This window comes from Candida albicans, chromosome 5 (assembly GCF_000182965.3).
Source record: "Candida albicans SC5314 chromosome 5, complete sequence".
NCBI lineage: Eukaryota > Fungi > Ascomycota > Pichiomycetes > Serinales > Debaryomycetaceae > Candida > Candida albicans.
The window spans coordinates 1165897-1187199 of record NC_032093.1 but is presented as its reverse complement, the minus strand read 5'-3'; the positions used below and the strand labels follow the sequence as shown (position 1 = coordinate 1187199).

At 41.2% G+C, this 21303-nt stretch overlaps 11 protein-coding genes across 11 annotated transcripts, besides 1 other annotated feature; 7 read left to right on the top strand and 4 right to left on the bottom strand. All coding sequences in view use genetic code 12, as the record gives it.

The window, feature by feature from the left end:
- Window positions 1-4331: 4331 nt before the first annotated feature.
- CTA24 (Cta24p) lies at window positions 4332-5090 on the top strand (the record flags this gene model as incomplete). The annotated part of the gene is made up of 1 exon (XM_716869.2): window positions 4332-5090. One exon carries the CDS (start codon window positions 4332-4334, stop codon window positions 5088-5090), a length of 759 nt encoding a protein of 252 aa, XP_721962.2.
- A 1207-nt stretch (window positions 5091-6297) lies between these two features.
- HTS1 (histidine--tRNA ligase) lies at window positions 6298-7803 on the top strand (the record flags this gene model as incomplete). Its single annotated transcript, XM_716866.2, has 1 exon — window positions 6298-7803. One exon carries the CDS (start codon window positions 6298-6300, stop codon window positions 7801-7803), a length of 1506 nt encoding a protein of 501 aa, XP_721959.1.
- DES1 (Des1p) lies at window positions 7800-8912 on the bottom strand (the record flags this gene model as incomplete). Its single annotated transcript, XM_716863.2, has 1 exon — window positions 7800-8912. The coding sequence occupies one exon, from the start codon at window positions 8910-8912 to the stop codon at window positions 7800-7802; it is 1113 nt and encodes a 370-aa protein (XP_721956.1).
- Window positions 8913-9005: 93 nt separating this feature from the next.
- Window positions 9006-10844, bottom strand: EST1 (Est1p; the record flags this gene model as incomplete). Its single annotated transcript, XM_716860.2, has 1 exon — window positions 9006-10844. The coding sequence occupies one exon, from the start codon at window positions 10842-10844 to the stop codon at window positions 9006-9008; it is 1839 nt and encodes a 612-aa protein (XP_721953.2).
- Window positions 10843-11304, top strand: CAALFM_C505460CA (uncharacterized protein; the record flags this gene model as incomplete). Its single annotated transcript, XM_716861.2, has 1 exon — window positions 10843-11304. One exon carries the CDS (start codon window positions 10843-10845, stop codon window positions 11302-11304), a length of 462 nt encoding a protein of 153 aa, XP_721954.1.
- A 49-nt stretch (window positions 11305-11353) lies between these two features.
- On the top strand, window positions 11354-12034 carry MUM2 (Mum2p; the record flags this gene model as incomplete). The annotated part of the gene is made up of 1 exon (XM_716859.2): window positions 11354-12034. The coding sequence occupies one exon, from the start codon at window positions 11354-11356 to the stop codon at window positions 12032-12034; it is 681 nt and encodes a 226-aa protein (XP_721952.1).
- A 273-nt stretch (window positions 12035-12307) lies between these two features.
- Window positions 12308-14566, top strand: CAALFM_C505440CA (uncharacterized protein; the record flags this gene model as incomplete). Its single annotated transcript, XM_716858.2, has 1 exon — window positions 12308-14566. The coding sequence occupies one exon, from the start codon at window positions 12308-12310 to the stop codon at window positions 14564-14566; it is 2259 nt and encodes a 752-aa protein (XP_721951.1).
- Window positions 14567-14590: 24 nt separating this feature from the next.
- Window positions 14591-15115, bottom strand: PEX4 (E2 ubiquitin-protein ligase peroxin 4; the record flags this gene model as incomplete). The annotated part of the gene is made up of 1 exon (XM_716856.1): window positions 14591-15115. One exon carries the CDS (start codon window positions 15113-15115, stop codon window positions 14591-14593), a length of 525 nt encoding a protein of 174 aa, XP_721949.1.
- A 139-nt stretch (window positions 15116-15254) lies between these two features.
- Window positions 15255-15502: a long terminal repeat ((iota-5b) Long terminal repeat (LTR); about 251 bp long, 13 copies per genome).
- Window positions 15503-15973: 471 nt separating this feature from the next.
- ILV3 (dihydroxy-acid dehydratase) lies at window positions 15974-17743 on the top strand (the record flags this gene model as incomplete). The annotated part of the gene is made up of 1 exon (XM_716855.1): window positions 15974-17743. One exon carries the CDS (start codon window positions 15974-15976, stop codon window positions 17741-17743), a length of 1770 nt encoding a protein of 589 aa, XP_721948.1.
- Window positions 17744-17790: 47 nt separating this feature from the next.
- Window positions 17791-19107, bottom strand: APM1 (Apm1p; the record flags this gene model as incomplete). The annotated part of the gene is made up of 1 exon (XM_716851.1): window positions 17791-19107. The coding sequence occupies one exon, from the start codon at window positions 19105-19107 to the stop codon at window positions 17791-17793; it is 1317 nt and encodes a 438-aa protein (XP_721944.1).
- Window positions 19108-19944: 837 nt separating this feature from the next.
- Window positions 19945-21300, top strand: PGA4 (1,3-beta-glucanosyltransferase; the record flags this gene model as incomplete). The annotated part of the gene is made up of 1 exon (XM_716850.2): window positions 19945-21300. One exon carries the CDS (start codon window positions 19945-19947, stop codon window positions 21298-21300), a length of 1356 nt encoding a protein of 451 aa, XP_721943.1.
- Between the last annotated feature and the right edge of the window lie 3 nt (window positions 21301-21303).

Genomic DNA, 21303 nt, shown 5'->3' with positions numbered 1-21303 from the left:
GAATCCCTGACTAGCTTGGCCGGCAACAGTTTCGCCATCCGTGATTTTCCAGTGCTGATTCCATTGAGTTTCAATTCTCTCTCCTATCTATCAACTTTTTGAATTCTCTCCAATGCGTTGCTCCTTCTCGGCAATAGACTTGAAATCCTTCACTTACTTCCATCTTGCTAGTACCCACTGATTTGACATCTTTTTCAAAATAAGTTTTCCAAATAAAATGACTTTTCCATAAACTCTTTATCTCCCGGGTGTCTAACTTCCAATTCAAGTATCATTCACATCTGCATAATCCATTTTACCTGACTGATTAAATATCTGACTGATTGTTGATTGATTGTTGATTGCCTGGTTGTTGAAGAAGAAAAGTGATGTTTTCTGCCATCTTTTTTTTGCCATCTTTTTTTTTCTGTCAGCTTTTTTTCTGCCATCTTTTTTTGTTGACGTGTCCCYSGCTCACCGATCACCCACGGGTCTCCCACCGGCACCCCGATTTTCACAACTACACAATCAACTGCCTCCAAAACAGTCAAATAACTTACCCACTAAACTTCACAATAGAGTCGCAACKTTAATAGTTSTTCTGACTTGTTTAGCTGTTTCTAAATTTAACTTTTGCCATCTTAAACTCAAAAATAGACTTCCCTTACTCCTTTCAGTAAATTCTATTCTCCTGCTTCTTCTTTGAAGTTAATTCTCTTACTATACACAATTACAAGTCTAAAACTCTATTATTTGCTGTGCATCAATTCTTTGTTTGAATTTCCCCATTTTCACCCCAACTAGAACCAACTTTTAGCTCAGAATTTTYGCAAACTCAACCCTAAAAATTTTCTCYCCTCGGAAATAACTTATTCCCGAAAATGGCAAAAAATGTCGTCGCCTCAAAAAAGATGGCAAAAAATCCCCATACAAAATTAAAGATGACAAAAAATGTCGCACCACCAAAAAAAGATGGCAAAAAAAAGTCGCACCCCCAAGAAAGATGGCAAAAATATGTCGCACCACCAAAAAAAAGTCGCATAGTTAAAAAAAAGATGACAAAAAAATGTCGTAAAATCGGCCAAAACTGACTAAAACGGGCTCTAGCTCAACAMCCAAAAGAGGTATCRACTTCTAACCTTGATAGGTAGAATCTACAGAGTGAGAGCTATCTAGTGGTGCTTTAAAAAGTACAAAAAGTGGGCATCTACCTACTGYTTTTCCGCCTTTTCTGTTCTCCCACCTTTAACCGCGCATATCTCGGCAACCAGTGCTCCGTTTGCTCCCAAACACAGCCCATCMTATTCCYACACCCCTAAACAACCTATATAAGCCCTAAAAACCCATAAAAAAAACCCCAAAAAAACTTGGTAAATTTTTGTCATCTTTTTTTGACARCTTGTAAAATCTTTGCCATCTTTTTTTTCGCGCCTAACAAAATTTGTTAGCAAAAAAATTTTTGCCATCTTTTTTCCGCGTTTCCATTAGTATGGAACAACACGGGGGGTCCTTGTAGGTTGTGTTGATAGAGCAGGTAGAGCAGGTAGAGATGTGTTCGTATTTTTGTGCGTATTTGTTCATTGTGGGGTGTTTTTGCGCATTGTTGCRCATTTTTTCTGTTGACCACGGATGTCTAACTTCAAGCGAGCACCCGAGCAAAGCGAGAGTCACACAAACAAGTTTAGATTTAGCAATAATTTTCTAGCCAATASAGGCCACACACCTCGAGTGAGCAACACTTCTCCAACTGCCGCACCACAACCGTACGGATGCTCACCTTTTTTTTTTTTTTTYYTTTTTGGGGTGCTTGCACCCCCTTTAGTCCGGATGTGTGTGAGAATGAGTTGGGTGTGAGAATGAATTGRGTGTGCGGATGCTTTAGATAGTTGATTGACYGTACGGATGTYTAAWTTGGGTAGTGTGTTGTTTAATTAGAGATTGGTTTATTTGAGAGAGTTGTAATTGAGGTTCGAGGAGTTGTTGAGGTATAGAGTATTTCAAAATAAGAAGATTGTTGCAAACTAGTGGGGTGTATGTTCAATTAGGTATGAAAGTGGTTYAAATCAGTGAATAAGTTTAATTKTGATATAGTTTTTCAATCTCAGAGTAGTTCAAATTTGAAGAGAGTTTCAAATTGGTGTAGTTGTTTTAGAGTTAGTGTTGAGAGAGGTTTAAATCAAGGGTAGTTCCGGTACAGTGATTTGTACAAAGTCAGAGTAGTTGTAAACRAGAAGAGAGTTTTAAACTATTGGGGTTGTTGTTCAATTAGARATTGGTTTATTTGAGAGAGTTGTAATTTAGGTTCAGGGAGTTGTTGAAATTCTGAGTGGCTCATTTGTGAAGGGAGTTCCAAGTTAGTTGTGTTGTTGAATTAGTATTGATAATGGTTTAAATCAAGGGTTGAGTTCTTGGTTCAGGTAGTTGTTCAATCTCAAAGTGGTTGAAATTTGAAGAGAGTTCCAAATTGATTGTACAGTTACTCAATTTTGTCACCCGGTTAATACATTGGTTGAAATTAGGATACATTGTTTCACTGGTGTAAATCTCAAGAGAGATATTCAATTACTGTGCTCATTTGAGAGTGTGCSGAATTGGTTGAATTGGGGTTGTTAAATCTGGTTTAAATAGTTCTGGTACAGTGAGTTGAGAGTTCTAGAGATATTCAAATTGATCACCAGATTAAAGCATTTGTTGATATTGCTGCAAATTAGAGCAGTAAGTTAGATCATTTTGAATTGGTTACAGAACTGCTAGTGTGGGCTAAATCTCTAGATGGTTGACTTGTTGTGGTGATTACAGCAGGGGGTAGTTTTAGAGTGGTTCAGCTTGGTTAGGCAWTTGTTAGTGTTAGCTAGATCTTGAGGGATTTTTGAATTCGGAGTTGATAACACGTACAAGTCGTTCTTGTTGGCAGTTAGACTTCCGTAAATCAAACTCGTGCCCCTCTCCCCCCCCCTTGGTTAGTCTTGGCTGGGGCTACATCTRAAGATRTCCAAAAAATTTTGGGAAAATTCAACACTATCTCTGATRAAGAACCTTCGGGATGAAATTTGATCGACAAATTTCTCTTCACCTGTCGTTACCGCGTTTTTATGTAAGCTTCATTTTTATGATCTGATTACTCCTTGAATGACTTTTCCTCTACAACTGTGCTTGRTGTCTTATAGACATGGGTTTATCCTCCAATTCAGAGTTTCTGCTTCGTKTGGCCTACAGTAGCAGTCGGTCTTATAGAGAGGAACCTGAAATTGCCCCAGTCTTGCATTGCATAATCGTATATTTATTAAACTTCTAATTAGATCATTTCAAGTAGTATTATGGACATAACCAGATTCAACAGCATCGCTTACTCACCTTTGAGACTTGTGCCATAATTCTAGGGTTAGCTGTCTCATCATTTCTTGGTGTAATGTTTTGCCATTTCCCCTGGTTCTGTAATTCATAGACAACAAAAATTGTTAACTTTCCATGTTTGCTGAGACTGATGTTCAATCTGAACMCGAATCCATGAGCGTGGTATTATTAATCGTTTTTTTGATTTCTCTTGAYGTTTATATTTTCCGGCTCCTTTTAAAATCCGTMTTACTGCTCGTGTTATAGCTAGATACRTGTACTCYAGGTGTTCGTGAATCGGTGTTTTTCCRTCCTGCTGTGTTGCTTGATTGCTGGCACGAAAGATAATGTTATGGCAAACCTGGAGAGAACTATTTGTAGTTGAAGATGGTGAAATAWTTGCYCTAGTTGATGAAGACTCTGMCCCTGTTGTTAGAAGACAATTGGATGATCTGCTGCTCCGTCAAATTGAACAGARCYATCACGGGATTCCAATGACTACTTGTTCACAAACAACGTCAATGTGTTGGATACATCTGTGGTGSAAAGTGAACTGTTTTTGAAAGTTTTTATTGTTTGTATACACGGAATATTCGTGAGAATTAGTCCTAGTACACGATAGGGATTATTTKTAATAAGCAAAAAACAGAGTAAATAAAGTTTACGCCCACTAAAAGTGTCTACTGAAACTCGGTCTCTATATCCTAAATACCTTTCTTTTCTCTTCTKTTTATACTAATTCCCGGCTCTCGATGAGTGCAAATTTTTCACCAATSTTGACCTAATACGYACRACTTATATTAATGGAATCTGAGTATCAGTGAACACTTGATAGTATATTAATCACTATGTGTGCGTATGTAGATATATACTTCCTCAACAGACCGATCCTTCGGAGGTCGTGTCTCCGTCTACACTCTGGGTGTAGATGTCCCTATATATCAAGGTGKTATTTCCCTGACACAAACGTCGCATAAACCAACAAGAATAATTTTATCACACCTTTATTTCCCCCCACCATGCCAGAAAACCTCCAAACAAGATTACATAACTCACTCGACGAGATATTGAAATCATCAGGATACATATTTGAGATAATCGACCAAAACAGAAAGCAAAGCAATGTGATAACTAGCCCCAACAACGAACTAATCCAAAAATCCATAACCCAACTGCTCAACGGCGAAATCCAAAACTTCCATGCTATTCTAGACCAAACAGTGTCGAAACTCAATGATGCAGAGTGGTGTCTCGGCGTTATGGTTGAAAAGAAAAAGAAACATGACGAATTGAAAGTCAAAGAAGAAGCGGCAAGAAAGAAACGTGAAGAAGAGGCCAAGAAGAAGGCAGAGGAGGCCAAGAAAGCAGAGGAAATCAAGAAGGCAGAGGAGGCAAAGAAAGTAGAGGAAGCAAAGAAAGCAGAGGAAGCAAAGAAGGCAGAAGAGGCCAAGAAAGCAGAGGAAGCAAAGAAAGCAGAAGAAGCAGCAAAGAAAGCAGAGGAGGCCGCCCCACAAAAGTTTGACAACTTTGACGACTTTATTGGCTTTGACATCAACGACAATACCAACGACGAAGACATCTTGTCCAACATGGACTACGAGGACCTAAAATTGGACGACAAAGTACCTGCCACCACAGACAACAACTTGGACATGAACAACATACTTGAAAACGACGAGCTGATACTAGACGGGTTGAACATGACATTGCTCGACAATGGCGACCACGTAAATGAAGAGTTTGATGTAGACAGCTTTTTAAACCAGTTTGGTAATTAGGGGCTCTGTTCTACAAGACATATACAGATAGTACAGGAGTAAGAAAAGAAATATTTTATAGTTATATATTTCAAGTGTTTATTCTSTTCAACAAGTTCTAACCGTAGATRCACCAAATCACCAATTATGTCACACATTACTGAGCTAGCTTAACGGGCCAACTACTTTAAATTGCAATCYGTTCTTTACTTGAGTCAGTCGACTCTACAACAAYTATCCTGAGGTGATTATTTTTTGGTGGAAATTTTGACTAAATTCTTGACCAAAAAGTCTTTAATCGTTTGATCAGCTTAAAACTTTTACAGACTTTTCTACAGATACGTCCAGATAACATCTTTATTGTTCTACCAGTCCGGGTGAAGTAAACTTGAAGTATTAGGTTTCATCACTTCAACTAAGAAGTCGCCAATTGAGAGCATGTCAAAGGTGAACAAATATTTGTAGAATCATCAGCTCATACGTCTTGTCGGGTTAAGCCCTCTACATGTTCAGTTCTATAACAATAAACATCATTCTATTACTCTGCTAAACCTATTCACTGTTAGTAGAAATACTCTGTGAAACCTGGTAAAATCAATCATTTGACCTTTTTGTTTCCATATGGAAGACCTATAACCTTAAATGAACTAACGGATGAACTAAAGACCCAAAGCCTTTCCTCTTCCCCAGGAGAAGATGGTTTCAATTATATTTTCCTCAAAGTTATATGGAGAAGAAGAAAAAGCGAACAGTAGGTGAAATTTTTTTTGCTCTTCCTCAATTTATAGTCGTTGGATGTCGCTTCTTGGCCTCGCTACTAGTATCCCACCGTCCTTGAATACGCTGTTTCTCTTCCAAATCTGTCTGTAATAGCTCTAGCGTTGTATATTGATTGTTAATATGTGTACAGCTATATAATATTATTCACTGTAAAACTCCCTGTAACAATTTATGTGCTGCTGCTAATGCCTCTCAGCATTTGGCCCCATGCTCATGAAGCAACACAATATCATCAATCCAGACTGAGCGAGTCAACTCTTTAGAATTTATTATACGTATTATTTTACTGGTTTGCCATTTAGTGGGAAGTAAAGTCTTCACACTCTTGTATCGGTTCTCTAGAGATCACTGCCATCAAAAATGACCACCATTCAGAGATCGTCTCTGCTTTCGCACAAACTTTTTCTGAAAAAAAAAATCTTTGCAAAAAAATTTTCATCACATCTCCATGATCAAACGACTACTCATGACTGCCACCAAGCCCAAAAAAGGAAAAGCTCAAGACTTTGTATTGAAAACACCAAAGGGTACCAAAGACTGGGCCGACAAAGATATGGTCCTCAGAGAGGCCATCTTCGGGACATTATCGACTCTATTCAAAAAGCACGGTGGTGTAACCATCGACACACCCGTTTTCGAATTGAGAGAAATATTGACTGGAAAATACGGTGAAGACTCGAAATTGATCTACAACTTAGAAGACCAAGGTGGAGAACTCACTTCCTTGAGATACGACTTGACTGTTCCGTTCGCCAGATTCGTCGCATGCAACAATATCGCCAGCATCAAAAGATACCACATTGCCAAAGTCTACAGAAGAGACCAGCCAGCCATGACCAAAGGGAGAATGAGAGAGTTTTACCAATGCGATTTCGATATTGCCGGAAACTACGACACAATGGTCCCAGACTCAGAAATCTTGGCATTATTGTGTGATGGGTTAAATGGATTGGGAATCCAAGACTTTAAAGTGAAACTCAACCATAGAAAAATTTTAGATGGTATCTTCCAAGCATGTGGGGTTAAAGAAGAAGATGTGAGAAAGATTTCCTCTGCAGTCGACAAACTCGACAAATCGCCATGGGAAGTGGTCAAAAAAGAAATGGTCGTCGAAAAAGGTCAACCAGAAGAAGTCGCCGACAAGATCGGTGAGTTTGTCAAACACAACGGGTCAATTCGTGAGGTGTTGGAGTACTTGCAATCGAGTGAAATCCTCAAGTCCAACGACTCAGCACAAAAAGGAATCGAGGAAATGCAAATCTTGGCCGACTACGTTGACGCATTCGATATCACCCAATACTTGTCGTTCGACTTGTCATTGGCTAGAGGGTTGGACTACTATACTGGTTTAATCTACGAAGCTGTTACTGCCGCCTCAGCACCACCAGAAAACGCTACCGAATTAAAAGCTAAATCCAAAGACGATGACGCATCGGCATATGTCGGTGTCGGGTCCATCGCTGCTGGTGGCCGTTACGACAATTTAGTGGGTATGTTCTCCAACGGTAAATCCATCCCTTGTGTTGGTGTATCGTTTGGTGTTGAGAGATTATTCTCCATCATCAAGAACCGTGCCAATCTCAACAACATCTCCGCCAACCACACTGACGTGTTTGTTATGGCATTTGGCGGCGGCGAAGGCTGGAACGGGTTCTTAAAAGAAAGAATGGAAATCACCAACAAGTTATGGAAAGCTGGGATCAACGCCGAGTACTTGTACAAATCCAAAGCCAACATTCGTAAACAATTCGATGCCGCCGAAAAGGCCGGCGCCAAATTAGCTGTCATTCTTGGTAAAGAAGAGTACCCACAAGGCCAATTACGAATCAAAGTGTTGGGCCAGGGAGAGGAAAACGAAGGTGAGTTGGTCACCAAAGATGAACTACTTGCTGCTGTCCAGGCCAAGCTCAGCTCTGACATCGACGACATTTCTCGCATAATCAAGGGTCTTTAGTTCTCGTCTAACCTATTAATTCTATATCCGTGTTTCTCTTTACCTTCACGCTTAACTCTATTCCATACCGTATTCACATCATTGAATATAAACCACCAGATAACTCCACACCACGACGTAACCTGTGGCAACGGATCGTAAAACTCTGCAGCAATTCGCCTCAACTCTGGCAACCTCGTCCACGCAATGTATGGAAAATCATGGTGCTCATTGTGGTACCCAACATTCCATGTAAGCATGTTCAACGTCCCATAGTACGAGTAGGTCTCGGCCGGCAACAACTCTTTCGAAATGTTTGTCCCGCCAATCTTTTGGTGGCGTGGCACATTATTCTCATTCAACACATAATGCTCAGCAATAAAGTGGCCAGCACATGGGTGCAACGACCCCGCCAAAAACGTGCTCACAATAAAGTACCCCAACGCCTTCCACCCCCAGCATGTCACCATAACATGATCAAAAATAAGCTGGAACACAACATTCACTAAATGCACATACGTAAACTTGATCTGAGTAATAAACATCGGTCTCAACGCATAAAAGAAAATCTGGAATATCGCAAAAAACAACTTGCCAGGCATGCTCGACAAAAACCTCCCTTCATATTCAGTAGGCAAATCAGTATCCAAGTACATGTCACCAAGAAACTTGTGGTGCAACTGGTGGTATGGCTGGAACGAGGCCGAGTATGGCACCCCAATAGGAATATTGGCAAACACAGCAAACAATTTATTGTGCAACGGCTTTCTAAACAACAAGTTGTGGGACAACTCGTGAATGGCAAGGAAAATCGCCTGGTTGGCTGTGGCTCCAATAACATACGCCAACGTCAAAAACTTCCATGAAAAAACCGGCGTGTGTCTAAGGTAGTAGGCAATCCCAAGCTGTAACAACACCACCCCCATAACATACCACTTGGTCTTGGGCTCGTGGCCCGTCAATTTCGTAACCTCAGGATACTTTTGAAGAATCATCTTTCTCCTGGCCACATGTGGCTCATCAGTATCTGTCCAGTAAAAATCATTCAACACTTCAATAGACGAGTCTGCTGGGGGAGTGACAAACTTGAACGTCTTGTCCGAGTTCCTATGCTTGATTTCAGCGTCCATGGTTAGAGAGAGAAAAAAAAAAAGTGGTGCGTTAAAAAGAAAAAAAATTTTTTCGGTCGTATACACGCGAAATATATCCTACACGTTTTGACATCACCAGATCGGATCATCTTCTACTAGTTTGTCAACCATATTTTGCATGCCTTGGTCAATGTCCATACAAAGTTCCTTTGCCTGGTTCGATATAAGCAGCTGGATTTCTTCAAGAGACTGCGGCACCACCACAGCCTGGTCGCGTCTCTTGATAGACAACTTATCGGCCTCCTTCACTTCATACCCTTCGGCCCCACCTAATATTTTCTTGCCTAGCACCAACACCGCCTTAGCACGTAGATCATTCTCATTCAGTCTATCTCCCGCATAATCCCCGACCAACACATCTATATCATTCGCCTCAAATATCCCATCGTCTCTAAAATCCTTAAACTGGTACTTGATCAACGAAAAGTCCCGGAAATGCACATCCTCCCAGAAATAGTAGGCACGCGTCGGGCGGTGACTAACCTCCTGGTAGTACTTATTCAACACCGCACACAAGTACACCACACACTTTTTCCGCGACTGAAACACCTTCAAAAACTCTTGGTTCTCACGCAATACATTCAACAAAAACCTTAGAATCACCAACGACTCCTGGGTTTTCAAACACCCCAATACCCTCTCCACAAACCTAAACGTAAACTTTACTAACTTTTCTTGGCCATCCAACTTTAAAAACGAAAACGCCACCACAAGCTGCTGCAACACCACCTCTTCCTCAAAATTCTTGTCCAACATCTTGAAAAAGTCTGTCTCAATCTTAGAAAACAGAATCTTCTTGACAATATTGGGGCCACTCTTGTACTTTTCCGGACAATATATATACCCAATCAAACACACCAAGTACACATTCATTATCCTGGTGTTGCTAAAGCGCCGTTCTGGCGTCGACTTGACAATATCCACCAACGCCGTCGTAAACCAGTGTTTCTGCAACAACTTGGTCAAATTGGCAAGCCCCAACTTGTAGTCTGGGATCCGCGTAAACTGCGACCGCAAAAACCAGTATACGGCAGTAAACTTTTCATCGACCAAGTTGTAGATCACCCCAATATGGTTATACGGCTCGTTCAACGCCGGCAACAACATAATGCACAAATGGTAGTACTGCAACGCCTTGGAGTACGCCGGAAACAAAAACGTCTTGTCAGTGCTTGACCGGATCCGGAAATACTCTCTGTTCGACGACGCCGGCGTGACAAAACTCGTCTCTATAAATGTCCGGTGTCGGTGTATATCCCCCAACGACAAACAGCACCTGTGCACGAGGTACAATACATTGGCCTGGAAATTATCGTCAGCACAATACACCGCCAGTTTCTCGACCGTAAAATTAAACGACTCCATAAACTTCTTTGGCAAGTACGAGTTCCTATAGTGCGTAACAAAATACTTTAGCAATTTCGAATAAAACCCAAACACATCCTTGATAAACTTGATAAAACTATCGTTAATCTTCCTCATCTCCACTGGCTTGACTTTAAAACTCCCCGGTTTCCCTTCCCGTTGACACTCTTTGAGGTTGTTGTTAATCTCTTCAAACACAACGGCATGCTGGTGCTGGAAAAACTTGATAATCGGCGAATGAAAATCTGCCCACAACGTCTCAAACAAATCAATGGTACGAAACGGCAACCCCAAATTGTGGTGGTACCTATCCAAGTCGGCAACAATCCACCCATAAAACTTGGCTTGCAACGACGCAGTAAACCCAACCAATAACGACTGGTCAATATACTTTTTCGCTAAAATATCATCAAGTTTGGTTTTATATAGTTGAATCTCATCTGTATATGCCATGGCTAGAGCATAACTGTTGGTGAAAAGAAAAAGAAAAAAATTTTTTTTTGTTGTGACACTTTTATAAATTACGCAAACACTACCCGCAAACATGACTGAAGACACAGTGCAAGTATATGTGTACGACTTATCACAGGGCCTAGCCAGAGTCTACTCGCCCATGCTCTTGGGCATTCTGATAGACGCCATCTACCACACCTCGGTGGTTATCCGAAACAAAGAGTACTACCTCGACCAAGGAATTAAGGTCAACTCGCCACCGGGCCATACCAAGTACGGTACACCCATCGAAGTATTAGAGATTGGCACAACCGGGGTGGACGACGAGTTGCTCAACGACTTCATCAACGAACTAAAGAACCACGACGAAATGAAGTACCACGCCGTCAACTACAACTTATTCACAAACAACTGCAACCACTTCACAGATGTGGTAATTGACTTTTTATGTGGCAAAAATTTAGAGGACAGGATATTAAAGTTGCCAGACACGGTGTTAAACACACCAAATGGGCAGCTATTACAACAAATGCTAGGACAAAATTTTGTATAGAAAAAAATATACACTTTTTCTTTTTTTTTTTACAACCAACCTCACCCCTATGCTGTCTAACGACTCTGCTGATTACCGCAACAAGTTCTGGTCATCGACCAGCCGACAAGTAGGCACTTCGTTCCAGCCGCTAGGCAAAGAAGAATCGTATGCCAATCGGTACCCCCTAGTCAGATCAGAAACCTTCCCACCAACCAAAGATGAAACACCATACTCCTCAATCGATAGCAGCGCCAACAAGTACATGAAAAATACCATGATCAACGCCCCTAGCTATATCCCGTACTACCGCAAAGACGACTCCTTCGAAATGTTGCAGGAAGACTATAACAAACTCAAGGGCGAGTTGATCTTGAAAAACCAAATCATCAAAAACTTGACGGACCAGATAAGTATCATGACCAAGACCGACCAGCCACCAACGTTTATGGCACCGAAAAACCACTACCAACTATTCCAGGATTTGCTGAAAACATTGCAGGAAAAGTCAACGGAGTTACAGGAAACCAACCAACGACTCGAGGCAGTGTTAGTTGCAAATAGCGAAAACTATGACGTCGAAGAGTTGAGCCACAAACTAGTCCATCGTTTAACACAATTGCAACAGGAAAACGAAAACTTGTTGAAAATTATCAGTTTCGGCAACAAGACAAACTTATTGATTGAGATTGGATTGTTAAAGCACGAGATCGAGTTGTTGAAAAAGGGAAAAGACGGTTTTGTCTTGTGAAAGGGATGACAGCCAGGCGGGCGTCGGACCTAACCTGCTGATGTGGCACGTTCGTAGCAATTGAGAATTTTCAGTACCTTTGTGTAGCAAAATCTGGGCTTGGCGGCTCATAATTCTAAGCAAAAAAAAAAAATGTTTGATCTCCCTACACAAAATCATCTCCTATTTAGTGCGCGAATTTGAGAAAAAAAAAGCTTGTTGTCTATAAATTGATCTTGACGGAACTCTATCCACCATTCCTTCCTTTTTTTTTTTTTTCTTCAATGGTAAACCATGTCGAGTCCACCACCTTTCCATTTCGAAAAACAGTCGGTCTTACCGTCTAGTGACCCCAAATCCCCCTTCTTCTGTAACCTCCCCTTCTACGAATCCAAACCCATCGACCATCTTATTGATTTCTTCAAGTACTGGAAGTACTTTATCAAAGCAATCTTATACTACTTTAAGGAGATCGCTCTTGTCAAGGAATTGGAAGCAAACCTAAACTACCAACTCATCAATGCCGTCCAGTTCCCTGGATTTAAAGATTTGCCAAACAAGATCTTACAAGAAATAAGTGCCAGCAACAACGCCGGTGTGGTATCCCCTAAAAACGGCACGCCAACCAACGAATTGAAAAAAACTTTATCAAACACCAGTATTGCCACGACAACCTCCGAAAAACGTCCTGGATTGTTCAAACAAAAATCCAATGGCGGTAACAACCCATTTTTAAAGTCTAACCCATTGCATAAACGTAACAGCTCATTAACATCTATCAAGCTGCAAAGCGGACCACCAACACCGCCACCAACACAACCATCGGGATTCGTATTGCCGCCAGCCCCCAAAGCTGAACCGACCAACGACGTCAAAATCCCAGCATCATTCTTCCCGGACGACTCAATCTATACAAACTTCCCGTCATTGCTTCTCAGTTCCCACCACACATTGTTCAACAACAGTTTTAAGCTCACCAAAGAACTAAACTCAAAGCTCATTCCCAGACTAGAAATGTTATTGAAGCAGTTGTCACATAAGATCAAGGAAATCAAAACTTCATTAAAGAACGACTCATTCGCTAATAAGGATTTGTTAAAGGAGATTTCCAAAACCGGACAGGCATTGCGGAGGTACACCTCTGCCGTTGAACTTTACTGTGGAGAAGTCCCAGTCACCAAAAAGTATGTTGACGACGAAGAAGAACTCGCTGCTTTGGACGACCCGCTCTTGGTAAAGTTGCAGGTCGACTATAGGTTGAAAAACCAGTTGATTATGGAAAACTACATGTTTGCATCGTACCTAAACTTGCAAGGTATTGCCCGCGACTTGTTCACCTACATCCTAAAAGAATTGCACTGGGTCATTGACAAGTTTGGAAAACTCCACTTCAACTCCGAGTACCACCAGTTCCTAAAAACCAAAGTCAGCAACTCGTCAACCCACGATTGGCAATACTTCATTTCGCACAACCCGTGCTTTATCAACACCGCCGAGTCTACCGAAGAAAACCCAAAAAGAGAAAACCGGACATTCAAGGCAATACAATTGCCCTACGACAACTCCGTCCAAAACAAGTGTATACGTTTTGGGATGATGTACAAGAAATCCAAAGTCATGAAAAGCTACACCCGTTGCTACTACGTCTTGTCATGTAACTACCTCCACGAGTTCAAGTTCGACGAGGATGTCAACGTCACTGGCAAAAAATCAAAAGATAAGATTGGCGGATTCATCGGCCACGACACCGAACCAATCAAATCATACAACTTGAACGAGTACACAATCACCCCCAAGAACGACTCGTCATACAAATTCGTATTATCAAAAAACAACACCAAGTCCAAGAGAACGTTCAAGTGTGCTACGGAATCTGACTACAACAACTGGTTCAGGGATTTGTCGGAGTTGTTAAAGTTTGGCAGCGACCATTACGCAAGGTACTCGTTCATCCAAAAGAAAGTACACCTCTACAGAGCTTCAACTGTGCCAGAAGGCAAGGCCGGTCTCAAATTGGATTTAGGAAACGCCCTGACACCAGCATTGACGGGTATGTTCACCCCAAGTATCAGAACCCCCAAGCAGTCGCCATCTGAAGATAACCCATTTGAAAATATGTTGTCGGATATCCCTACTCACTCACCAACAGGCACACCAAAGGTCTTGACTCCAGAACAGTCTTCTACCAACCTTGTTGCTGTTGATACCCAACACCACGAGTACCTCAAATTGCAAAATGCATTCTTGCACCAACAGCAAGAGTTATTGGACATGAAGATGAAGGAAACAAGCTCGTTTGACTTGATCCAGAAAAAGTTGGATAAAATCCACGAACACCAAAGCCCATACTTGTCAACAAAAGGGTCATCGGATTCATTAAACTCGTTTGTCATCCCACTGCAAGCTGTGCCTGCTGCTCAACAAGTCATCGACGATCATTTAAAGCACCATTCCGACAAGCCAATAGTATTTAACCTTGGCGAAGCGGCAGATGCCAACGCCGAAGGCAGCACCCCTCCTATTCCTACTGTTTTGATTAGTGAAAACCATTGAATATACATATATATTTGAGCTCTCCTATAAACTTCTAACCCCACTTGTGTCTCGCACAAACGCACTGTAGAAATTATTGTGTTTCCAGATATTAAACTGAACTATACTTTCGTAAGCAACTTTATCTTGTCTATACAAGTTTGCTGCATCGATGTTCAACGGCGAGTCTGGCTCGGGTTGGTCTAACAACATCAAAATAGCAACCACAAGATGTTCAAGGTTCCATGCTGGCGACCAACTCTCTTTCTTTAAAATGTCTAAACATATTTCACCAGAACCTAAATTTATATTTGGATGCACTATAGGGGTGACAAACTTGATTGTGGGCGGATCAATAGGATACGACGTGGGCACGTTTATACTCAACTTCCATTGTCCGCCATAGTAATATGGAGAATCCTTTCTGGTGGGCTTGGCAATGGTGGCTTCCCATAATAAAATATTCTTGTCGGGTGAAAGTGGGCTTAGCGATACTATTTGGTCATTGTTGAGTTGTGGTAAGTGTTTTTGGTACTGGTTGTACTCTTTGAATAATCTCTTTTCAGCCATGGTGTGCAGAGCAAAGAAAGAAAGAAAACTGGCAATGACCTCTACTTATATACTCGTCTGCTGTCTTGTGAAAAATTCCCCACAACAGTCGTGCCAACGACAATTGATGATCAACGGCTCTAAAAAAAACCGAGGATACTGTTGTAAAACAGGATCTGCAATATTTTATGTGCAGTCCTTTCGAATTCAACTCAGAGAGTTCGACGAATCCTTTATCATTACTATTTTATTATTCTCTATTATATACTACTTCTCTTAGGATAACTATTCATACTTTTATTACTTACAATTATTATATACTGATAATTAGCTTCGAATCTATAGAAAGTTAGAGCAACACATATTATCCGTCGTAATATCTAATTAATAAAACCTAGGAATACTTCAATACGAAAAATGTGGGAACTACACGACCGACTAAGAAAATGTTTATTCTTACTTTCACTGCACAATCAATTAGTTTGTTTAGTACTGCGGGAACAGAAAAACTAATACTAGAAAAGCAATTTTGTCACGTGACACGGTAACTTAACAACCTATGTATAGGAAAACACGTGATACTATGGTAACAACTATAAACAGTGTTCCTGGATTGACTGGATCCAGCCAAGGGAAATCCGGTTCCTTGTATAGACCACCCAGATCATGTACCCATCCACATACTAAATATGGATATACCTATAGCTCTACAAACTCAACGTTAACACAATAGGTCCTGCTTGCCTCGCTGTGCCTGACAAATCGTAAAGTTTTGATTGGTGATAAAAACTCCTGAACCGCACACCACGCACCGGAATCATCAAAAAAAAAAAAATTATGTGAAAAATTTCTTATTCTGACTCATTCTTCTCTTCACCAATGAGTTTTGTCAAATCTTGCAGAGGGTGTCTTAGGACATTTGCTACATCCACAATCAAGCATGAGAAAAAGTTAAACAAGTACTCGTCTATTGTCACAGGCGACCCATCTCAGGGTGCTTCCCAAGCAATGCTTTATGCCACTGGTTTCAGTGATGAAGATTTCGATCGTGCACAAATCGGTGTCGGTTCTGTTTGGTGGTCAGGTAACCCATGTAACATGCACTTGATGGAGTTGAACAACAGGTGTTCCGAATCAGTCAACAAGGCCGGCTTAAAAGCCATGCAATTCAACTCCATTGGTGTGTCGGACGGTATCACCAACGGTACTGAAGGTATGAAGTACTCTTTACAGCTGAGAGAAATTATCGCCGACTCCTTTGAAACCATGACCATGGCCCAACTATATGACGGTAACATTGCCATTCCTTCATGTGATAAAAATATGCCCGGGGTATTGATGGCTATGGGAAGACACAACAGACCTGCCATTATGGTCTATGGTGGTACTATCTTGCCTGGATCTCCAACTTGCGGAACCCAAAACCCTGCTGTAGCCGACAAAATCGATATCATTAGTGCTTTCCAATCCTACGGACAATACTTGTCAAAACAAATCAACAACGAAGAAAGAATAGATATTGTCAAACATGCCTGTCCAGGGCCCGGTGCATGTGGTGGTATGTACACTGCCAACACTATGGCCTCTGCCTCTGAAGTCTTGGGGTTGACCTTACCATTTTCGTCCTCGTCCCCGGCAGTCTCCAAAGAAAAAGCCGAAGAGTGTGCCAACGTCGGGTTCGCCTTAAAGAATTTGTTAGAGTTGGACTTGAAACCAAGAGATATTGTCACCAAAAAATCATTTGAAAACGCTATTGCTTATATCATTGCCACTGGTGGTTCTACTAATGCCGTTTTACATCTTATTGCCATTGCCTCTTCATTTGACATTACTATTACTGTTGACGATTTCCAAAGAATCTCCGACAACACTCCCTTGTTGGCCGATTTCAAACCATCGGGTAAATACGTTATGGCCGACTTGCAAAATGTCGGCGGTACACCTGCTGTTATGAAATACTTGATCAAAGAAGGCATTATCGACGGTACCCAATTGAGTGTCACCGGTAAAACCATCAACGAAAACTTGGCTAAACTTGCTGATTTGCCTGAGGGCCAAGACATTGTTAGACCAGTATCAAACCCATTGAAGCCAAGTGGCCACTTACAAATCTTGAAAGGTACTTTGGCTCCAGGGTCTGCTGTCGCTAAAATCACCGGTAAAGAAGGTACTTATTTCAAAGGTAAAGCTAGAGTATTCAACGACGAAGGTGCATTTATTGTTGCCTTGGAAAATGGCGAGATCAAAAAAGGCGAAAAAACAGTTTGTGTGATCAGATACGAAGGTCCAAAAGGTGGTCCAGGTATGCCAGAAATGTTGAAACCTTCGTCTGCATTAATGGGTTACGGGTTAGGTAAAGACGTTGCTTTGTTGACTGATGGTAGATTTTCGGGTGGTTCCCACGGGTTCCTTATTGGCCACATTGTTCCTGAAGCCGCTGAAGGTGGTCCAATTGCTTTGGTTGAAGATGGCGATATTATTGTCATCGACGCAGACAATAACAAAATCGATTTGTTGGTTGAGCCAGACGTCTTGACCGAAAGAAGAAAACACTGGACGCCTCCAGAACCAAGATACAAAAGAGGTACTTTGGCCAAATACGCCAAGTTGGTCAGCGATGCATCTAAGGGATGTGTTACAGATTTATAAATACATAGAAAGACTCTTCCTCCTGTATACGTATATCCAAGAACGGATTACTTAGTTCTAACTATATAGTCATCCCCTGATTGTGTAATGTATCTCACCCATGGGTACGATTGGTATTGTAATTTAGGCTCGTTGATTCTCAAGTATCGAACTTGGATTCCACTGGTAGTAAAGTATGGTATGGAAAAGTTTACTTTTATAGGTTTCTTGCTCATGATGGATTCAGGGTCGGTGACTGCTGGTAAGCCCAACTCGGCTCTCATCGAGAACTGTTTGCCACCAGGGAACGTTTTCAACTTCCATATAAGGCACGACTTTTCCGGGATCCATTTCACAGAACCGTACTCTGGCGAAAATTTAGGGGTGTCGGCATCTTCTGGAATAGGTATGACCACTTCAACATTATTGGCTGTAGACTTCTTTTTGATTTGTGCCTTGACTGTACACACAATCTCAATACGCGAGTGTTTATGCACTTTGGTCTTGCAATTGACCAATATCAACGGTTTCATAAGAAACTGCGACGACGACAATCTATACGACATCAATGTGAATTCGCCATCAGGTGGAATAAATGTGATCAACTTTTCATTCTCAAACTTCGACAATCGAACACATTGATGGAATTTTATATCTTCCATTTCAATGTTTTTGCCACTGTCGGTGGTGGCATCGTTGTTGCCAGTAAATATACCTTTATCGTTTAACCCTAACCTCAAATCTGGCATACCGCTCAAATGCGATTTGATCTTGATTTCCCCCAAAATCTCACTATTCAACACTTGGCCATTGGCAGTAATCAACATGTTGATCGACTCAATCACATCCAAAAATGCTTCGTTCTTCTTGTAAAATATACCTTCTTTTCTCCAACTGACAGAATTGGTCAAAGCATTAGGCGGAGCAACCAAGTGCGTGGGTGTGCTCTTGATCAAAGAATAATAGTCTTGGGTAATATATTCCTTAAGGATCTTTGTGTCTGTTGTTTGTGGAACCCCGAAATCCATCATCTCGTCTAACAACTCATAAATAATAACAAAATTGTCTTTAATACTCTCTTCCTCCAACGATTTAAAGTACTGGGTCATGACTTCAACCAACTTTGATAAAAATATAATGATCGTCATAATATTCTCGTTCTTCCGTGTCAATGCACAAATGTACAAGTTATTGTGGTTGATGAAAATGTAGTTTATGCCTTCATGGTTGATAAACGGTTTGTATTCACCGTCATCAACAGTGTTTTCCAATTCCAATAGCAAAAGCGGGAACTTTTCAATTGTAGTAGAAGAAATATCTCCCTTATAGTCTCTTGACAATAAAGGTTTGCCCTTGATGTCTAAAAAATGTATCTGTGATGCCATAGCGAAATGATTGACAAGCAACTAACTTCTTGGTGAAATTTTGTTATCCGATTTGTTGTTGATAGAAATTTTTTTTTTTCCAACTTACGTGTCAAATGCTCAAAAAATAAGTGCTACCAAAATGTATAGCCCCACTACAATATAACCAGTCTAATCGATGCAGATAGGGTCTAACTAGCCTAGCTGGGGCTATTATATCAATTCGAGTTGTTGTTGGAAGTATATGTGTTGGCACCTTTTTGACCCAAGATTTGTGCAAAAAAATACAAAAAAATCGCCATCGCAAAATTTCTTACACAATTTTTCAAACCCATTCAGCTGGAACGTATACAGTGCCAAGGCACTAAAAAACGATCAAGTAACCTGTTGAGCGTATATAAACTTGGTTGTCCTCTTTCCCACTTTATGAAAACCTCCCTTATACTTTCGTGTTGACCTTTCACTGCGTGTCCAGGTTACCAAAAAGCACCCACCATTTTGTGCTAGATTAGAGCACATTACGCCACGAACACCTTTTCTGCCCTAACTCAAAAGCCACCCCATGGGGATGGCACTCAGCCAACTACATAGTCCTACCCTATAACCTAATTTCGTACTAACTACAATATCGTAAAAATATTTACTTCACGAAGTTTAATGAAATATCCTGCACATTACCGATGTAGTAAAACTTAATCTTGTTTCGTGATTTTGTTATGATTCACGAAAAAAAACAAAAAGTGGTATCATTTTTGAACCCCCCTCACGAAAATTTTAAAATCACAACAAATAACACATTCTTTTTCTTTTTTGGCCCGGCCAAACATCACTAACTTCAATTCATTCGTTCATTTCTCCATGTTGTTTAGATCTTTAGTAACTTACTTATCCTTGGTTTCCTCCGTCTTGTCTATTGCTTCCATCAAAGTTGAAGGTAATGCGTTTTGGGACAGCGAAAGTGGTGACAGATTCTATATTAGAGGGGTCGACTACCAACCAGGTGGGTCATCCGAGTTGGAAGACCCTTTAGCTGATACCAACGTTTGTGAAAGAGACGTCAAGTACTTCCAAGAGTTGGGTATCAACACCATTAGAGTCTACTCGATTGACAACACCAAAAACCACACCGAGTGTATGGATACCTTAGCCAAAGCCGGTATTTACGTGATACTCGATGTCAATACCCCGCACTCTTCAATCACTAGAAGTGACGCTGCTTGTTCTTACAACACTGACTATTTGCAAGAAGTATTTGCTTCTATTGTTGAATTTGCTCAATTCGATAACACTTTGGGGTTCTTTGCTGGTAATGAGGTTATCAACGATGGTCCATCTTTAGAAGCCGCTCCTTACGTCAAGGCCGTTGTTAGAGACATGAAGACTTTTATCAAGAATAGAGGTTTTAGAACCATCCCCGTTGGTTACTCCGCTGCCAGTGTCGACGAATACAGATTACCTTCTGGTCTCTATTTCAATTGTGGAGACGACGACATGGCCAGAATCGACATGTACGGTATTAATGACTATTCCTGGTGTGGTGACGCCAGTATGACTACTTCCCAGTACTCTCAACAAATGAAGGATTTTGCAAACTATACCGTGCCATTATTCTTTTCTGAGTTTGGGTGTAATGCCAAACGTCCAAGACCATTTTCTGAAATTGAGGCAATTTACTCTACGGAGATGTCGTCTGTGTTTTCTGGTGGGTTGGTATACGAATACTCCGAAGAAGCTTCTAACTATGGTTTGGTCGAATTAAAAGGCGACAGCGTCACCACCAACGACGACTTTGACAATTTGAAATCTCAATTCGAAAAAACCAAGAACCCATCTGGCGACGGTGGATACTTAAAGTCTACTGGTGGTAACAAGTGTCCTCCAAAATCAAACATCTGGAATGTCACCGAAGAGATTCCAGACACCCCCAAAGGTGCTTTGAAATACTTGAAAGGTCTCGCTGAGCCAACTGGTCATGGGTTCGATGCTTATGTGCAAGGCAACTGTAATGCCAAAGGTAACAACGTCGACGATACCGGTAACTACACGTCCTCCATTACTGCATCAAGTCGTGCCTCCCCAAGTCAAACCAGCCAAGTTTCCAGCTCATCTGCAACTTCTGCCAACTCTACTTCTTCGAAAAAGAACGACGCTGCCGTCGAAGGTGCCGGATTCTTGAGTGTCATTGCTTTAGCTGCTGGTATTGCCTTACTTTAGTTT